The sequence below is a fragment of the Falco cherrug genome, chromosome 3 (assembly GCF_023634085.1).
Source record: "Falco cherrug isolate bFalChe1 chromosome 3, bFalChe1.pri, whole genome shotgun sequence".
NCBI classification, from domain to species: Eukaryota; Metazoa; Chordata; class Aves; order Falconiformes; family Falconidae; genus Falco; species Falco cherrug.
The window spans coordinates 96428734-96449639 of record NC_073699.1 but is presented as its reverse complement, the minus strand read 5'-3'; the positions used below and the strand labels follow the sequence as shown (position 1 = coordinate 96449639).

General features: G+C 42.6%; 1 protein-coding gene across 2 annotated transcripts in view; it reads left to right on the top strand.

Annotated features, from left to right (window-relative positions):
* Positions 1–12912, top strand: part of ELOVL2 (ELOVL fatty acid elongase 2) — a 46359-nt gene extending 33447 nt beyond the window's left edge. For both annotated transcript variants that reach the window (XM_055705976.1, XM_005434897.3), the window contains exons 4-8: positions 4396–4473; positions 5619–5790; positions 7748–7872; positions 9433–9567; positions 10200–12912. In XM_055705976.1, coding sequence (XP_055561951.1) covers positions 4396–4473; positions 5619–5790; positions 7748–7872; positions 9433–9567; positions 10200–10328 — 639 coding nt within the window. In that variant the 3' untranslated portion in view covers positions 10329–12912. The remainder of the gene's footprint in view (positions 1–4395; positions 4474–5618; positions 5791–7747; positions 7873–9432; positions 9568–10199) is intronic.
* The last annotated feature ends 7994 nt before the right edge of the window (positions 12913–20906 follow it).

Sequence of the window (20906 nt, the reverse complement as noted above, 5' to 3'; positions counted from 1 at the left end):
CTATCCCTGAAGGACAAGGTGTAAAGGAAAACAGCTCTGCCCAGCTGCCCTCATCATACCGAGATATCTCAGAACTTTTGTGTCAAGAAGGAGTTAGGTGCCTCTGAAGGCCTCCCAGAAGGGCAGCTTTTTAGACCTTAGTTTAGATTTCTGAGTTAGGCAAATGCATTTTCTTGAAGTGGTCAAAGGCACTTACCTCCCCCCATTGAACCTAACGGAGAAGTGGGGCACTTGGTTTTGGAGCGTAGCTTTTCGAAGTACCTGACGCATAGACACAAGACCTGCGCTCGGACTAGGCATGCTGCCGGTGCACGGCTGGGGGGCAGAAGGCAGCTCCCTCCACCCTTACTGCTACAAGAGAAACCTGCATCAGAGGTTTGTAACTGGTTGTGTGCTCTTCTGTACCTTGAAGTGTTCACAGACCCGGGTCAAGGCTTATTGATCCAACAATTTCTAGTAACCTTGCCACAAATCTGTCTGCAGAAAAACAAACACCACTGTTTCATTTTAATAAACCCCAAAACTTTTAGCAATTTCACTGCAGAAAAATATGCCTTTCCTCTACACAAATATCTGCCCAAGATCCTAAAAGTACGAACTGCGAGCAGAAAACCAGCTTACTGTGAAAAGCAATCAGGTCTTTACATCTTTTAAAATTAGTTCATGTGTGAGTCAACCCACAGACCACACTCCAGGGATGCAGTCGGAGATGCCAGAGGCCAAGACAAAGTTTTGAAGTCCACCTGAGGATAAAACTGTCACAACTCCAATGATAAATTAAAACTGGAAACAAAGGAGACCAATGTTGATCTCCAAGTTGTAAAATTACTCAGGTGAGGATACTCTCTTCCATTAATAGGAAAAGACATAATGTTTACCATAGTCTTAGGCTGCTTTCCCCGGCAGTAAGTATCACCTCTGCCCTATTGAAATTAAAATCTCAGCTAGTCATTAAGGTCTTACCCAAGTACTTTTCTTGATCAGGCACTGAGAAAACCAGGACACTTGGCACCATCTGGGTCAGATTAAAAAGGAGATCTAGAGGTATGTGTCATTAGCATAGGGGTGGCGTGATGTCTCAAACTGCCTGTATCCCCAGGTAGCTTCACAGACTTATTACAAATCCTATGGATTTGTAAGCAAGAAACCACATCCATGTGGGGAAGCAGGACTTGCATGTGAGGACCCCTTGATTCAGAGCAAAGGGGAAAGAGCAGAACTCCACAAGTACTGCAATCCCAGTGCATTAACCTTTCTAGTGAAGCCAAAAAAAAATGCCTTTTACCTTACATGATAAAAAAAAAAAAAAAGTAAATTACCTGCACTTTACTTGTTTCTAGGAGCTGAAAATTCACTACACAGTGATTCCAGTTTCTGAATTATAGTCATGATTTGCAGATCCATAGTTGCCAAAACCATGTGAGGATTCCCAGGATTACCAGAATTGCTTTCTCTGTATCCTCTGATAGCAGGGAGAGGTCAGAAGCACAATGCTGGCACAATCAGCAACCAGTTTTTGAAGAAAAAAACAACCACCAGTTTTAGTTCTATACATTGCAACTAGAATTACACATCACAAATTACTAGAATGTCCAGTATAATGCCTGGAGTTGGGATAACAGTGGGCAAAATGGAAAAAAAAAAGAAAACCAAACAAAAACAAAAATAGAAGGTGCACTTAAACTCTGTTTTGTTCCTTTTTTATGATGGCTGATATTACAAAAATTTACTTCCTGACTGTGCAGGTGTTAAAAAGATAGAATTTGAGTAGCAGAAGGTCTGAGTAAAGTCTTAATAATGGAAGTGATGAGGAAAGGTAAAAAAAGACGTATAGATCCTGGCTGATTTGAACTGTCCTGGAATTTTACTATAGAAATTCAACTTCAACATAATGATTTTTATTATTTTTTTTAAGATTGTAATAAATGATTGGTTACACTCCTTCCTTAATTGTTAGAAGTAAGAAATTATTCTAAATCCATGAGGGCTGGTACTTGAGGTAAAGGCTTCCTTTGAAGTAACTGGGACAGAAAGACTGTCTTAACCTTAGGGGAGCAAGAGGAAAAGAACAAAGTGGGGAAACAGAAGAGATCAGGTGCAATTTTCTATCATTCAGAAGAAGGAAGATACGAGGCGGGGGGGGGGGGGGGGGGGGGAAGACAGCAAAAGGTTACTGAGAGTGCAGTGTAACGCAGTGAAATGCAAGGACAAAAGCAAACAGCTTTTTTAACTAAGAACTTTGTCTGAATAGAGTTAAATTCCCAGGTGTTTTTTTATCTTAATCAAATAATTTGTTTGGAGAGCTGAGGAGCTGACTTTGCTGTCCTTGCCTGCAGTTATTCTAGCTGGACATGTTGTCCTCATGTCTCAGTTTTCACCCTCCAAGTTCTCCGTGCCTTTCCTACCGACCTTTCTGAGCTCTGCATTTAGTAGAACATTCAGCCTGTTCATCAAAAAGGCAGCGCTCTGGATCTCACCTGCATATTTAAATAGAATTCAGTAAACTTTACTGGGAATTAAGAGTAAAAATTCGTATGATGAGGTTTTTCACATGTGCAAAGCTTCTGATACCACCACTGGTAGCACAAAGTAGCATACAGGAGCTATTCAGAATAGATGTAATCAAAGATTCATGGGAAATAAGCCTAGAAGGGATTTCTTTTAGCCCATTTCCACTATCCCAGACAACAGCAACACACAAAGTAATTATCATTCATATATATCCATATATATATTGATATAATTAATTTTGAAGTCATTAGCTCACTAATCCTTCTAGCAGTCTCCATTTACTTCAGGGGTATTAAATGGAACTGGCTGAGTTTCTCACAACATGGCTTTACTTTTCAAAGAGGTTTCGTTCACAAAAAAAATTCAGCAATTTATCAAAACTTCATTTAGGAAGGGGGCCTTATTTTTGTCACTGTGATATGAACTTTCTGACCTCAAAATAAGAAGAAAGCATGGGACCGCTTACTTCTTCCACTCTGGAATAGCCAGTATCCTTCCAATTATGATGCTCCAGCAGGATGAGAGATCCAGCATGGAGTTCAGCTGTACGTATTGCAGGTCAGGATAGCAAACCCCAGTCACTGTATTACAGAATTAGGCCATCTTTTTTGGGGGGATACTATGCATGCAGTTATTGGACCCCTGACTAGACCCATGGAGAGATGATGAGCCTCACCAAGGAGTAGCTCAAAGCATGCTCTTCATGTTTCTGTCCCCATGAAAAATCTCTCAACTGCATCATAAAGAAGGACAACAAAATATTTTAATTGGGAAAAATCTTGTGGGGTATTTCCTATTCAGCATGTGTTTCTTGTTTGGCATAACACCGCTACGAAGTTGTTACATTTGGGGAAACTGAGGCACTGACCAAGTGGCAGGGCTGGGACTAGGCTCTGGGAATTCCCCAGTCCTGAGATGAGCAATCTAGCCCATGCTGGTTTTCCCTGTCAGGGTTATGGTCTTGCCAGATTACAGCTTGTGTGAGATCTTCAAAACACGAATAGCAATCTGGAAACACAGGCTAGCCATCTAAAATCTGGGATTCTTGGAGGCTCAACTGAAGATAAGCAACCTCTATAGAGAGATATTCTTCAACAAATACTATTTACAGATGATTTTACAATTGAATGTCCTAGCCAGAACACCTGCCTGAAAGCTGTCTAGGTATTGTTTAAGACTGATTTCATGATAAATCAAGGATGATTAATGGTACGTTCCTCTATTCATCTACTGATGTTGAAGTGCAATGGCCCCAGTAGCACTGCGGTGTGCCTTCACCCCAGCCTCTTGGGCAGCAATTCAGATGCTTCCCGGTGTGACACCTGCTAAGTCTAAAAAATTGCTTGAGTGTCTATCCATGTCCCCATTCAGCACTATGCCAGCTCTTCTCTACTTCCTCCCACATTTATCCATGTAGGATAAAGAGAGAAGTGTATAGCATTAAGAAGTATTTCTCTCTTTGTGCTATTTTGGATTTACCTTCTGTTTGCTTTGCTTAGCACCAGGGAATTTCTCGAGGCTAGTTTTGCACAGGTAGCTGTGTTAAGTTTCCATTCATACTGCTTCAGGACAGAATATTCAAGCATGAGATTTAGAGTGAAGATCACTGCATAAGTAACAAGAGATTTTAATAGATGCCTTGAAGGGTCTAAAGCCAGAGAAATGTAAAAGATGTACTGTTTCAGCGTATACCTCCAACACAATGTGATGCCCTTCTTCAAAACAGAAGACACTAGCAAGTTGTCTGGTTTAAGAGCATCAGTTCGTGGAAGGAGTGGGAACCTATCGTACTTCCGTGCTGCTTTTTTCAACAAACACAGAACTGCAGTGGTAAAAAAATGCTACGCCTGTTCATGAGGATAACTGCTCTGTTTTCTGTTCCAGCTCATCCTTGCCACATGGGAAGGAGGCTACAACTTGCAGTGCCAGAACCTCCACAGCGCAGGGGAGGCGGACATGCGGGTGAGCCACAGCAGCAGCTCAAGCCCCAGCATCCATGGCCATCCTTCCCTCCACATCCTTGGTGCAACACTTCTGCGGCCACAGCAGTTATAAGGATGTTATTGGCGACATCTTTAACACGAGGCTTTTAATCGGGTTGCCTAATAGCTGGTAGAAAACAAGAAGTGTTATCCTTTTGATTCAATACAGGTGCATCTTTGCAGTGGAAAGCACGACAGGGAGTAATTTGAAAAGCCATATATCAAGATCTGTTGTCAAAATGGTGTTGCCTGACTATTGGAACAGACAATATGGATCGTTAAAAAACTTGGAACAAAAATCAACCATCTAAAATGTAACACTTATTTAGCTATAGCTGGAAATTGATTTAAACCCCACCCTAAACTCTGGAAAACTGCAGTGACATTTTGCTGGTTTGACTCACCTCTAGTTTCAACCCTTATTTCTACATCACAGAAATTTCATCTCTTAAGTCTGTTATTCCCCATGTCAAGCTTACATTCCAGACAACGTTAAAGCTCAAGTGCAGAAAAACTAGTAAACTTACATAATTTATTATATATATATAAAAAATATAACCCAACCCTCAAAATTTGTCTGTGGTATGGCAAGGAAAAGGTCAGTTAAATACCTTTTCCCATCCACAAGGTGTTTTCCCCCTGTTTTACCTGTCTGTAACTGTCCTAGGACATACCCTGAGCTCTGATAAAGCCTCTCAAGCCCAGAGGAGGGTACATTCCATTGCGTTGAGTGTCAAATTGGATTATTTGAAAAGAAGCTGCCAGCAAAATCACTTCAGTGCCAAGAAAGTGTAAGTGGTAGCACCCTTAAAACAGAAACAACAAAAAGTCGTCGGCGTCCCCCCCCAACTGTATCTCTGAAGAAAAAAATAGAACGATTATAAACATTGAGGAAAGGTTTCCTATTTCTTAAATTATATATTTATACAATCACATAATAACTGTTTCTAAACTGTCTCATTCAAAAGGGAAATAAAATCGAAGCCAGAACTTGTGCTTCTCCTTCAGTAGGATATTAATGCCTTTGGGAAAGTTTCATGCCTATGGACAGATGAAGTACAGCAATATTTAAGTCTTTTTATAGACAAATATTGATCTTCTGCTCCTTTGTTCTTGCTTGTACAGGTAGCCAAGGTGCTGTGGTGGTATTATTTTTCCAAAGTAATTGAATTCATGGACACTATCTTCTTTGTACTGAGAAAGAAAAGGAGCCAGATCACCTTCCTTCATGTGTATCACCATGCCACGATGTTTAACATTTGGTGGTGTGTCCTGAACTGGATACCCTGTGGGCAAAGTAAGTCTCTGTTTGCTTCATCTCCCGGGGTATAAGTCACCTGTTGCTGGAGGGGAATCACGTCGCTCTGCAAAGCACGTGTGTCGCTGTGCTATGTGATAGCACCTTTAAGGTTCATTGCCTTTGAGAACTGCTGAACACCTGCAGACCGCAATAAAATTAAAAGCATGGTTAAAAGTTCAGGCCAAAAATATCTGACTGTTAGGTCTCAGATTTTTCACTTAGCTGCCACAGCCTCTTGGATTTACTTCTCTTCAAACCACCTTTAGGCAGGATAACACTACTGCATCGTACACAAGAGCTATCTCATACAAAACCTACTCTAAAAGCAGATCTGGGAGGAAATCATGACCTTAGTAAAGGCAGTGTCAATCACAACAAATTAACTCAATAGCATTTTTACAGGCAAATTAACTCAACAGCATTTTTACAGTCAAATTTATGTTTGACTCCTGTATGCAGCAATCCAACATTCTGATTTAGCAAAACACCTACAAAATCACTAATTAAAATACCAGTTTGAGTTTGTTTTGTTTTAAATGAGAATACATCTCATTCAAGTAGTAGAACTACTGGACAGCCAGAACTGTTCAATACGGTCTTGCATTTCATATTGCAACAACAGAAGTAGCAGCATCCTTTGCCTTATTATATTTTGGGTACAATATATTTTATACAACAGTAATCTCTAAACTTCTTGGCTCTTGGGAGGATATTGTAATTGTTATCATCTCCCCTGTTGAGTTAGGGAAGATGTATGGTGCCACAAGCCAGTCACTTGGCATTTGTATACTAGGTCCAAAAAATAAAGAACTACTTCAGGTGTCTCAACATGCATGTTTTTCCAGGGCTTCATACAGCCAGAGGCTTCCTGTGGCATTATCACCAGAGCTGGGAAGAAAATTAGTTTTCTTTCTTTGAGCTTTTAAAGATACTCAGTCCACTGTAATATTTTGTAAAGCAACCCGCTGCAGGTGTTTCTCTGAACAGAAAGCAGAATTCACATTTGCTGGCACTCATTACGGACAGCACAAAAATCAGAGTAAAACAGTGTTACAGGTAGAAGCAGAGATCAAGGATTTCACAGCAAGTAGAAACTGTTTCAACAGAAGTGTAAACAAATTGATGGGTGTTTGTGCTTTCTTTGTGTCTGAACGTATTCCCCATGCTTCACACTGGCTTTGCACGATTGTAATTAACAGAGCATAAAAATCAGTAGCTAAGTAATTAATCAATCACTATTAATCAGTGGAAAACCCAAAACAACTGGTGAGACCATCCTGTAGTGTTCAAGCACTGCCTTGTGCTCATACATGAGCATATAGGAGAGAGTAGTGCTGCTACTTCTCAATAGTCTGTAAGGTACAGAGGGTAATTAATTTGCTCTAGAATATGTAGTAATTCAAGTGATGAGGTATTATCTTGGGTGAAATTCTGGAAATTCGCACCTAGCAGAAGAGCCACTGAAGAAAATGAGAGCGATGCTCAAACACAGCCACACGAGTCTAGTTTGCTTCAGTGTAAAGCCATTACAACTACATCAGGGAGCCAGAGAGCAGGTGCAGCTACTAATACTACTAAGGTGCAGTACCAGCAGCACAGTCACCCACAGCAGTGTTCAAAGCTTACAGCAATAATGGAGAGACTCACGCAAAGAAGGTTCAGAGGGAAACAAAAGCAATAACCCGTAAACTACGGAATAGAAAAGGAAACTGAAGAGAAAATGAAAAATATGGCATGAAAATACAATATTCAGCATGAGAAAAAACTGGTAGGAAGTATCATTTAGTTTGTCAGTTGTCCATAGGACAGCACCTCTTCACATCAGGAATGTCTTTAGCAAAGGGCAAGTGCAAAGGGAAGACTTATCATATGCAACAGACATTGCTAGAATAATATCTTCTCTCACTTTTTAGCAGTTGTTATCTAAAAATGTTTCCTTGATGGATTTTTACAGGTTTCTTTGGACCCACTTTGAATAGCTTTATCCATGTGCTTATGTATTCTTATTACGGACTGTCAGTCATCCCTTCCATGCGCAAATATCTCTGGTGGAAGAAATACCTCACTCAGGCACAATTGGTACGTATCTATTTGACTCTCATGTTTAACTACCAGAAATCCTTCAAAATGCCAGAGGGGGCAAAATGAATGATAAAGACTGTCATTTGCAGAATTAAGCCAGTTTGAATTCAAATATAACAAAGCCATAGAATATATATATATATATAGAGAATAAGTCCCTAGTGCAGCCCAGTATAACTTAATAAAGGAAATTATGGTCTGAAATATTTTCTACAATACAGTAGAAAGTCTACAGTCCATAAAATTCCACAATTTTTGATCTCTTGCATACAAAATTGACACCACTTAATCCTGGCAAATGGACTGATTCAAAAGCTATTAAAACTGTCCTATAGAATCAGCTCCAGCTGGCTCCAGGATGGACCCAGCGCTGGCCAAAGCTGAGCCCATCAGCAAAGCTGGGGGCACCTCTGTGGTATCATATTTAATAAAGGGTAAAAAATGCTGCACAGCAGCGGAGAGAGAGGAGCAAGAAAACATGAAACAGCCCTGCAGCCACCCAGGTCTGAGCAGAAGGAGGGGAGGAGGGACAGAGACTCCCCAGCAGCCCGTGGTGAAGCCCATTAATTAATTAAATAAATAATCTTCCTGAAGTCGAGTCTGTTTTGCCTGTGACTGTAGTTGGCAAGTTTTACCAATTACTCTGCCCTTACCTCAACCCACGAGTTTCTTAATCTTATTTTCTCCCCCTACTCTACTGAGGATGTGAGAGAGCAGCTGGGTGGGCACCTGGCAGCCAACCAAGGTTAACTCACCACACCACGTTACAACTACAAAATGCAAAATTATGTAAACAAACTCTTAGACAAGACAGAAGTTCTCTGACTTCTTAAAGTCCATTCCAGCAGGTACTGTACCCAAAGAGCTGAGCCACATCAAAAACTTCTATCAACAAGATATAGGGCTTGATATGAAATAGTGTTCCTTCCGCTTTTCTATCTTGGGGCCTTTTCATATTATTTGGGAGTTCAGATGTTTGCAGTGAACTTAAAACACCTTGTAGAAATGTGTTCAGCAAATGCTTCTCCCCTGAGCTGAGACCATCCCTGCAGCTGCAACATGCTGCCCTGAAGCATGCTGCCACTCCTTCTGCATCTCATTTTTGCTTCGTTTGTCCCCATCTTAACTCCATCAATGCAAATGCCAGGCTGCCTGAACTTCTCAGACCTGGGATTTCCATTCTCTATTTAGACTTCTAAAGCTGTTGCCTGGAGTCTTCAGAGTTTTCTCAAGCTTCTGTCCAGCAAGAGACAACACTGTACCTGGCATGACATGGTCTGGAAGATAAAACAACCCCTATTAAAATAAAAGAGCTTACATTTTGCCAACTAGGCCTATAAACTCAGACTTTTTGAAACCTCTGACCCCTTAGGTGTGGGTTTTTTTTTTCATTTAATAAGAACACCATTTTAACTTCACCCTCACAATACATGCACAGGTTCAGAAAGGGATAGTTTTTGAGTACTCAAACTTCCCAAGAGCAGGACTAGGTGACGTCGTTATATCTGATTTAGCTAGTATTGATGCAAATATTCATGCATGATCTTTCCTCCACAGATCCAGTTTCTGCTCACTATTGTACACACGCTCAGTGCAGCTGTGAAGCCATGTGGATTCCCATTTGGCTGCCTCATGTTCCAGTCCTCCTACATGGCCACACTGGTCATTCTCTTCATAAACTTCTACATTAAGGTAAGAGTCTTCCAAGAACTCTCTGACAAGGGTGGGGGAGAAAAAGAACTTTTTGGATAGTGGCACTAGTGAATTCACGTGTAGAATGAGCATCAATACTTAAAATATGTTTGTATTACAATATATATGTCAGTTAAGAATGATCAATACAGCAACGTCTGCAAAAGACAGTTGTTCGGTAGAGATGACCTCCCCATCATAGCTCAGCTTTTCTGCACTTGGAGAGCAAGCCAGGAGGTGTGTTCAGGATTAAGAGGTCTGAATTTCCTCTTTGGGGCAACTTCTTGAGTTCTTCTCTCCCTCCTTGGAAAAAAAGAAAGAGGCAGCTGAGTCTTTGCATTGTTTATTTCACCTTTTTTTTAGCAGGCACTGCTCCAGCCTGCCTGCGCACATAGAGCTTTTAGTTAAAATGTCTTAAAATGTCTTTTGACATCAAGAAGTATTACAGTAATACTAGTAAGGTAATATCACCCAGAGCAGTGAAAATAATACAGTTCTCTTAATGCAGTCTGAAGCAAACATACACATCTGCATCAACAACACCAGACAGCTCCATTTTACAGTTAACCATAAGTAGTGTTCGGGGGACACTAAATAAATCCAAGTACTTACTTTTGATTTGGCTTTTATAGACATATCGGAAAGCACCTTCAAGAACAGCTATAGAGGAAACCCCTGACACAAAACAGATCAAGAATGGTTTCCATAAGGACTGCTTTGCTGCTGCCAATGGATTCCTGAACAATAAGAAAGTACAATAAGTATAGTATTTCCTATGATTTTTTTTCCAAAAAAAAAAAAAAAGAAAAAAGAAGAAAAAAAGACTGAATTACAAGCTTTAGCTTAAAACCTATTTGATTACATTTATCAGTTCTTTGTACCAGACACTTATTAATGTACTGCTCTTTAGGTTTTAACAAAACGAGTAGAATTACTTGTCCTGTCAGAGATCACCATTGGAAGAAAGACGGCCAAGATCTTTCTCATATGAAAAAGAAAACCTTTCTGATCTCTAATGCTGACACAAAAACGCCTTATAAAACACTTGATGAATGAATGAATCCATCAATGCCTTCAAAAGGTTGGGACTCTGTTCAGACTAATGTGGTGAGAACTTTCTGTGCATGTGAGAGGTCTTGAGGCAAGGCTTTGAGTGCACCCAACGAATGGGAGGGGGAAGAAAGAAAGGGGGGGGGGGGGAAGAAAGAAAGGTGAGATTCATACCTTTCCCATCACCATACCCGTCTTTGCTTCTTCCCCACTGTTCTCCAAAGCACACTCCCTTCCCACGGACACCAGGAAGGTGCAGCCATCCCTTTGGTCCTACGGGAACCCTGGGGAAGGGCATAACCTAGGGCAGAGCCCAGGTGCTCCATCCCATAGTTTGCAGACAGACGTGCACCTTGCTTACTTGCTTCACGTACGTGCAACCTGACTCAAACACCAGGAGCTTGCTAGTTCAGGGGGCTGGGCTGGTAGCACCTGGGAGTGCCCAGGATTATACTTGGAGTACACAATATCACTCACTGATATGGGATGTTGAGCTCCAGTCAGAACAAATCAAGTCACTTGGGATGTGCTGAATTAATAGTTCTGAGTAAACGGATTTTGAAAGAAATAGGAGCTCAACAAGTTAATGAAGATAAATCCTTTAAGTGTAAACATGCACAAAGTTAATCCTATACAAACACTGCTAATTGGATGCAAACTGATGTGCCACATGTTAACAGACTGGAAGATGAAGAAAATCTAAAAAGTGAATTCAGCAATGAGCAAAGCACATCATACAGGAATTTCTCTGCTAGGTAGGTCTTATTCAGACTGGTCTCTTGAGAAACAGGTGGGACTGAGGCACAGCCCTCTGCAGGGAAAGCACGGAGATGTTTGCTGGCTGCAACTGTGACCGGTGTGTCACTCGCAATAGCCAGTCACCATCTGCTCTGCTCCAGTTCACTGCTTTTACCCCCTACTTAAATGGTTAAAAATGAAGAATACCCAGGGTTAGCTTTGGGGATCTGCCCTCCCCCTTTTCTCATCTCACCCCTTTCAAAACCTCTGCTAAAAGTGGGCACAGCCCTTTTCCTCTCCCTGTTTCACAGTGCAGTAACTCTGGTCTTTTCCAATCTCATGTGTGTAAATTCTCCCAACAAAAATACCTTTCAGAGTCACCCCAGCCCCGCAATCAGAGCCACCTGAGCCCCGCAAGCCCCTTGGACTGAAGTAGTTCTGTAGCAGGACCATGTCCTCTCCCTCCCATCACCCCACAGGGTCCCAGGGCAGGAGGGGGACACAGCAGATGTGGAGCCAGGGCAGAGGGACTGAGCAGCCATGGAGAGCTCATGCGGAGAGACAGCAGCACATCTGAGCATCCCGGCTGCTAAACAGCATCATCACGCACTGGGTAACCAAAATACCGGCAATAGTCAAACACTTTCACACCACCACCACAGACATACACCTAACTGGTGTGTGCTCACATTTGCTCCCCCTTCACGAAGCTGGCCACAGTGGAAGTCAGCGTTTTGCTTTATTTAATGTTTGAGAAGGAGGGAAGGCAACAACTAGAAAAAACAAAACACCCAGAGCCACAAAGCCTGGCCCCTGCGTGCATATATTAGTTCTCACCAGCCCTTCCAGAACCTTTGCTTTGTTGGGTTTTCTGGTTGATTCTGTAAAACTCACAAGTTCTAAGAGATCAGCAGGTTTGGCTGAAGGTGTTGTACATGGCCCTAAGCAAAGGGAGAGCTTCAGAGCTCTGCAGATGTCAGCTTGATGCTGGAAACCAAGGGAAAGGCCGAGGGAATCAGAAGAACTGACAATATAGCACACAAGGCAACTAGCCGAATCATTCATCTAAGGCAGGCAACAAAATGGTCGTTGTAACGTTGGCAACAAAAGTGGCCCAGCGTGGATTTTAGGCCAAGTGGAGTCCATAACCTTTTGATGGCAAGGCACGCATTTGACTATCAAGGTGGACAGCGTCAGCATGCGAAGTCTTAGAAGTTTACTATGACAACCAAACCCACAGATCTTGTCTTTTGTTTTCTTAAAACCTCATTCGAAAGAAAGAGAAATAAAGAAATGCCTTACTTGAAACTCAAAGGGCTGGGGAAAAAAAAAGAAAAAGAAAAGAAAAAAAAAAAAAAAAAAAAAGGAAAAAACCAAGCTGGTCTCACCTTGCAGATCCAGACTGGCCAGGAAGGCTGGAACCAGGTATGTTTTAAATTCTTCAGATCTGTCTTAACATCTTCAAAATGCTGCAACTTTGAAGAGAGAGAAACACTGACTTTTTAAACTGATTTTCCTGTAATACATAACACTGTAAATAAACAAATTTTACTATCAGGCTGTCTCCACTCCTCTTTAAGGCATCAGATTGCTGGGAACTGATTAGAGGCTACTTTCATTCTCAAACTTTTTTCAGAAAGTTCTTAGGACATTCCCCTCAGACTGAGGAACAACCTCCACCACTTTTCACACGGCCACCCCCGGTGTTGATGTAAAGCTCCCCTGCAGTTTTTGTACAGCTGTTGGCTGTGCTCTGTTCTCCTCGTCAACTGGGCATTTCTGCATATCATGCTCATATACACACACATACTATTTAGGTTGATAGGAAACAGTTTTCTATAGCATGTAGATGCAGCATGTTTACACTGCCTCCTTAAGATACATTTCTCTGGTATACTGGACATCCATGTCCCCCTCCTAGACATTCCTGCTTTTTAGCAGTGGTTCTACAGGCAAAACAGGCTCCCAGCTTTGCTCCCTTGGGGTTTAGCTCAGATGCATGAAGTGGATGTTGTGAGTCCCTCATACTGAGCTTGCTGTTTCAATCAGAGAGAAAAAACACTTTCCGTTCAATCCAAACAGACTTGCTAACATTAGCCGGACTCTGGTACCTCCCTGTTCCCAGGCTCTCTTGCCTTGCAGACTTCGGCTGGTGAGATCCTTTTGATTCATTTATTATAAAACGGGTGAAAATAGCAGTCTTGACTTTGATGGAGGAAAATTTCCAAATGTTGCACTGGAAGACAACCATTGCATCTCACTCATTAGTTCAGATGAGTTTGACCTCCGGTTTTGATTCACATTTCATGCACTCCATGGTGCCCTACACACAATACCAAAAACACCTCTAGATTTTGCTGTGCATGACAGTGTGAGGGCACAGTGAAGCGTAACTGGAGCATCACGGTTGAGACAGTGGAGGTACAATTTACAGCTCTTCACCCAGACTTACCTACCTGGGGGCAGAGAGCCTGATTCGCCCCTTATGTGCCAAGATGTGGAATCCTGTCAGTCAATCCAGACTCCCTTACTAGCAATGCAGCTTCTTGTGCCTGCTGTTTCTGCTATATAAAGGCTTCAAAACGTCTCATTTGGGAGCTCTATCTGAGAAAAATAAGCAAATAAATCAGCAGTCAACACAGCCAAGAACGAAGCATGTGAATTTCCAGTGACTCCTGTGCAGATTTTGCAGCTGTGAGAGGCTTTTAACCGACGCATATTTACTGGAAAAAGGCAAAACCTAGGCTTGAATGATTATTTCAAACCCACATAAAGGGTAATCTGGCCCAGTTCAGCAGCTGAATTTCAGTTAGGACAGTAAAAGGAAGTGCTGAGATTATCCTCAATATGTGTGAAAATTTTAGGATTTTATCCTCATAAAGCAATCAGAAAAATGTTTCAAGTTGGAGAAAATGCTGAACTATTTCTGAGAGACTCAATTCATTTCTGTTTGGAGTATGTTCACTAAAACCATATGGGTGGAATGAAGGACTAGAATCTCAACACCACAAAACGACACAGGTGTTCCGTTTCTCTTTCCCCTCATCCTGCCAGGTTGCACTTACAGCCCTTGCTCAAGAATATGGAAAATGGACATTTGTTGCTCTGTTTTGGCCAAGGAGACCAGAACCCACAGCTCCCTATTTCCAGGACAATCTTTTTGGGCTTACTATTTGAGCCTGGTGAAGATTGCGTGCTTTGTGGAAATGCAAATGGAGTCATTTAACAGCAGGCTGTACCCGCATAGCTTATAGACTAGCAGTTAGCCACTGTCCTGAAAGGTGGGAGATACAGGGGTTTGGTTTGTTTCACTAGAGATTGAAAATCTGGTTTCTCCACATGCCACATGAGTGAGCTAATCACTCCAACTGCAAGAAAAATAAAAACATTGTGCAGCATCCTTCTCCTTCACCAGGAGAAGCCCACTGAAAAAGCATTTCTGGATTGAGCTGTTCAACCTCAACTTGCCAGCAGTTTCCCATCCATAAAATGCAGCAACCACATGCAAAGGAATCCTTGACACCCAGCTCCAGCCACAAAGGGAAACCTGGAAAACGTTAAGATACTGAAAGGGAAAATGTTAAACGAAGATGCTCCATGGCTACCATGCTCACTCCCAAATGGACAGTGAGTCCATGGTTTTCACACTGGTTGAATTGCAGGAGAAGCAACCTCAGAAACAGCTACAGCAGTTCTGGGTGCTGCCGTAAAACCCTGTACTGGATGTTACCAGCCAGAGACAGCGTCTAGCACCATGGGCAGAAAAAAGTTGGTATTACTCTTGGGAAGAGGCAAGACCTGTAACAGCTGATGGTGGCAAAGAGCATCCCATCTAAACACACAGGCTGAGTAGGGATTCCAACAACTATGTGTTCACAGGGTGCTTCAAGCCACATTCACGGAAAGCAGCACTCTCTGTGTTTAACTCCTCTGCAAGGACTGCCAGTCCTTAAAGGGTTGTGTGGGTTTTTACTCTCCTCTTTTGCTACGTTTAGAAGCAATTTCCACATCTTATCAGCTGAAAATGAAGTTTTTCAGGCATATTTTCACCCAGTAGCATGCTTGGACCACTCCAAGGAATTGGAAAAGGGAAAGCACCTCATCCAGCCCAACAAGCGAAACCACAACCGCATGACTGCCTGCATTCACTATGGAAAATTTGTTGTATGGGGGGCAGGGGGGGGAACCAAACCTACTTCATCATGTTTTACCAAGCTCATCTTCCAGCAATACTCCAAACATGAGGGCAATACCGATCACTGTTCTAGTGTGCTGTCAGGGCATCGCTTTCCTCTGAATGGATGCAACAAGAGCTTTGTGCTGCCAGCAGCTCCTCTGTCCTACAGAGCACCTGTGCCTAGGAATGTTGCTCATACCCATGGCCAGCCTAAAGACTCCAATAAATGAATCCCTTAGGTGTCAGCACTGGCCAAGCAGAGATCACTGACTAATGAAAGGACCAGATAATGCAGCTTTAAGCTTCCTTCCGTCACAAACATCCAGCATGAAACAAGTCCAGCAGCACTTAGTACATGAAAGCTGAAGCAGCCAGATACGCACTAGGACAAGATTCAGAAGTACTTCCAATGCATTGACTGTGAAATAAAGCATCATCAAATATCCCTGCCACTGTAGCGGACTCCAAGGTGCAATTGCTCCTGCAAGTGAGGCAGGCTCATATCTAGCGGTTTTGTAAAGACTGCAGCATCAGAAGCTAAGGCACAAGAAGGATAGCTCTACAGGCTCATGGCCAACCAGTTAACACTTGTGCAAGGCATCACAATTGTTAAGAGCAAGGGCTGTTCACCAACAAGAGACTGGAATTTGGGGGAGCTATGTTTAACTAACAAACCCACCTCTGGGCAATTTAGTTTCTGAACTTAGATACGTGCCCTTTGAAATGTCACGTACATGGCACCTCTCCTAACTTAATTTTAAACTGTACTGAACTACCAAACCAATCCGCATTTTTTTCTCCCTCACAGAGTACTGTAGCTGGGAACTCCTCGTCACACACAGACAGCCTTGCTATGTGTAAAAACTTCTTTTCTGGACAAAGCTAATGTTGCAATAACTTGTTTGTTCCAGTCATCCCATCAAGTCACCCTTTGATTTTCAGATTGTTTTTGGTTGGGACCTGGTGGTAGAAAACTGAGAGGAGATACAACAGAGGAATCAATCTCAAAAATACTATTTCTTTCAGGCTGAAAATGCAAACACAGGGGGGATGTGCAAACACTTGACTCTGCTGTTTTGGGCTCACCAGAGGGTATGTGTGGGACGACAAGGAAGAAAACCTGAAGAAAGCAAGCTATTGAGTTTGATTCACTGGGTTTGGATGTTAGTAGCTTCCCAAAGAATGAAGAGGAAGGAATATGCTTTACTAAGGCCCTTCCAGGAACACCGGAATTAAAGGAGAGAAATCAGGCTGCTGATGCATGCCAAAGCTTTACAGGGCTTCTCTCACAATCCAGCTCTAAGTAATGCTTTCTCAACTCTTGCTCATGATAAACAAAAAACACCCTGTAGTATGTGACCAGGAAAGGCTCTGCTGCTGCGTTTGGTTCCAATACTCAACAGCTCTCAGCTGTTTCTAGAAATGCATTTATTTTCCTCTTTTAGACGCAGTCCTACCGCTTGCAGAAGTGGGACCTGCCCCAGCGTGCTCCAGCCCACATCAGCACACCTTACTGAGACCAGGGCAAGTCAACCCCAGGCCAGGGCAAGCACACACACACAGTTCCTCTGGTCACCCTGCCCACTTCCAGCCACAAAGAACCACCCTTTCACAGGCATTGTGCAGCCTTCGTCGCCCCTAGGTAACAGTAGCCCTCAGACCTTGGATGAACCATCACACTGATACAGAACATGCAGATAAACAAGCACTTGACATCATCCCCTGAAAGAGATATGGCATAAAGATAGCAGGGGTTATAACAGGGTTTAATATTAAACTGGTTAAGAGCTTAAAGTGGACGAAGCAGTTGCTTTAACCTGCACTTTGTATCTCCCATTTCTTTTTCTGGGTACTGAACACACGGTTTCTTGCACTTCAGCACCCACATCATCTTTGTCGTTCTGGCTTAGAAGAACAAACTGAAAACTGAGCTTCATCTGGTTGCACTGAAAGGAAGAAAATCAAATAAATATCTGGATAAGTAGCACTTCAAGAGTGTAAGCGACCAGGCAAAGGAAAGCTGCCAAGGTCAACTACCTGCCTTCCCAAAGGAAATGTTAGGGTAACCCAGTTACAGGTCTGTGTTGCTGGTGTCAACTGGAGAAGCCAAATGGACTTAACACCTTAGGGGCTTTCAGCTCAAACATGCTGAACTGACCCAACAGTGCAGGACGTGGTGTGGGCTAGGCTGTCCAAGATCAGAAAAAGTCACTCCTGCCCGACGTTGTCTCCAAACACAACTGCTACTGACTACAGATGAAAGGCCATTACACACATCATGTCCTCCCAGCTTGGCAGGTTACCAAGCCAGAACTCACTAAGTTCCTCAAAAGGTTACATATATAAATATATATATATATATATAAAAATATATATACACACACACATAATAAATACTTTTTTATATATAATTTATATATATATAATTATATACATATATATAAAAAATGTTTAAAATAAAGGAATAGAAAAAGAAGTGCAAGGGTAGGAGACATCTAAGCTGTACGCTTAAACTGTGTAGCATCCTGTTCTGCTCGCCTGTATCTATTAGTAAAAGCATCTTTTCGGGTTCAGACTTTTCCAATAAAAGTTAAAAGCAAGTGTAGGCACATACATTATGACAATTTTTAACAAGAGGTCCTGTTTTCTCATCTATCCATGACCTCTGAAGTGCTCAGCACTCACCTTCCAAGCTTTGTAGCGGCAGGTTACACAGGGGGTTCAAGAGTAAGAGACACAGTATGTATCGGTCTTGTTTCTGTATATTATCTAGCAAAGATACTTGAGTGGAAAACATTCCTAAATTTTTACAGTCATAGGAGACACCAAGAAAGCATTCTGCCAACACACATGAAGGGTGGGGAAACAGGGCAAAGCAGGCGTTGCTACACATCTGCTCTATTGTGCTGACAGAGCTTAAATGATTATCAGTTCTAACTTAGAGAGCTATGAAGCCATCAAACAACATCTCAGAAATGAAAGATTAACCATTATTGTCGTAATTTGAAATAAATAAATAAATAAATAAAATCCTTAAGCCAAGGAGAGCCATCACATCTCACCCTCTTCTTGCTTCAAACATTCCTTTTGGGAAGTAAGCTCCTTGGAGATGCAGGTAAGCAAGCCTAAAGTGGCCAAGGCAACCACCACCCCAAGGGAGATGAGATGCGCTCCAAGGATGCAGGTTATCGATGCTGTTCCTGGGGCTTTGCAGAATTTGGTATACAAGAGCAGCCACAGTGTGGAAGTCTCCTCTCCTCTCAATTCTTAGGTCTACTTCACATCAAGCACCTTGTTAGGCCTGGCTTCATCCATCACATCTGGCCAGGTCATGGGGAATAGTGTCACAGGATAAAGGCATTTACCTGGGAACTACTAGAAGACTCATTTTGGTACTTCGGATGGGCAGCAACATCACACAAAGTATCCCTTTACATTCAACTAGCGTGAACTCTGGGTTACAATAACAAGCAACTGGGCAGTTCAAGCCCTTATCACCTTCCTCAGCTCAGGATCTTACATTACTACTCAGGTAGTAAAAGCCCCATTTAAAAAGTGTTTTCTATTTTGGATCTGGTACAGCCAGGCAATAGGAAGGGATGCTCAGATCACTCAGGCTGATACCTTAAAGCCTGTTTTAGTTGGTGATGTTGCTGGTGTAACCACAGCACACCGCAATACCGGTGGGACACAACACATGCTGAAATCTCTATTACTGGGCTGCAAAACCAGACAGCATCACCAGGCACAAGCAGAGCTGTGCTCAGGGGTTACAGCTTCATCTTCCAAAAGACACAGACACTTTGGCTGAGTGCTTTGAGAGAAGATGGGCTGCAAAGAGCAGCTGGAAAGGCACTGAAGAGCAGCAGGAGCATGCAGCATAGTCGGGTCACCAGAGCCAGCTCTCAAATAAATAAGCACGAGGTCGTGGATGTGAAATCACAGTTTCACCCCTTTGCATTGTGAATAGGAGAGGGCAGACCAGTGGATCTGGAGCTTTGGGAAAGGCAGGGTTGATTCTTAAACCAGCCCTGAAGGAAAGTGCTGGCCACTCCTTGATATGGATGAAGGAGTCTTGTACCAACTCTGGTCAGGACTATTTAAGCTAAGGGAATAAGCATAATCTCCAGAAAATGATAAAGCAGAGGCAACAGCAGCTTCTTGCTGCTCTCTGCGCCAGCACTATCCTTCCTGATCGGCTCAAGGAGGAAGAGTTTCAGTCTCCCGGGAGACATTCAGTGGTGAAACAAACCCTGGTAGAGGTGGGCTTTTACCATGGAGGTACATCATGTGCAGGGGGTGATTCCCTCAACTCCAACCCACACAGGAGTCTGATGTCAGGTTTATAAAGGAGCCAGAAACACAACGCTTGGAAACATGCCATGTTTCCACAAATTCATTAAGATGCACCAGCACTAATGCTGTGTCTTCCACAGCATTAAAGGCAGTCTGTGACGAACAATCATAATTAGAGAACTTTGTCAAAGTAGAGGACTATGTCAAATAGTACAGTTTATCTGCTGCTCACTTTCAAGAGACCTTTGATGCTATTTTGCCTGATCCCAGCTTTGTTCACTGTACTTTGAACTCTCTTAGAAGCCAGTAGTCACTGGTTGTAAAAGTAGTTTCTCCACCTCCACTTGCTCTTTTCCTCTGCAATGCTCCCCGTTTCTTGCCTTCCACAGTCTCCAGTTTGCCATCAGGCAGCTGGGCCAATATCCAGTAGATCCCACTGTGCTTTCACCTCTGTAATTCAGAATTGAGTGGCTCTGGTTTCAAGCCAGCGGTTCCCACGTTGCTGCATGCACGCAAGAAACACACCCCATGCAGGGTACACAGTACTCATACCTTTCCAGGCATGCAAAATGCATCAATTTGAAAAAAATGAGATTGTTACCCTATGCAAAATATTTACTTGGAATCAGTCATTACATGCTTTTACATTTGATGAAGATATTAGCAGAATACTCAAAGAAAACCGGTATATGCATCAGTTTAATGACTAAACATGGAATTTGGTCCATTAAATGTCAAAGAAATAAAAAAAGAACTATCTTGTATTTTTGCAGAAAAACTTTGTTTTCGACACAGGGGTCAAAACTGGATCACTCAGCAGCGTATATTCTTTTTAGGCCAAGAAAAAAAAAAGGGGGGGGGGGACGGGGACTCCACATCAGTGTTATTTCCCCTCCCTCCTCTTCCCCCCCCCCCCCCCCCCCCCCTCTTTCCACTTCAATTAATATCTTTCACAGGACCATCTTCTCTACTCCAATAGAAGGTGCTCAAACGTTAAGAGCAGTAGTGGATTCAGGGGGTTGCTAGTCAGCAGGAATGGTCACATTGTTTCCTACTTCCTTCCTCCTTGGAGTTCATA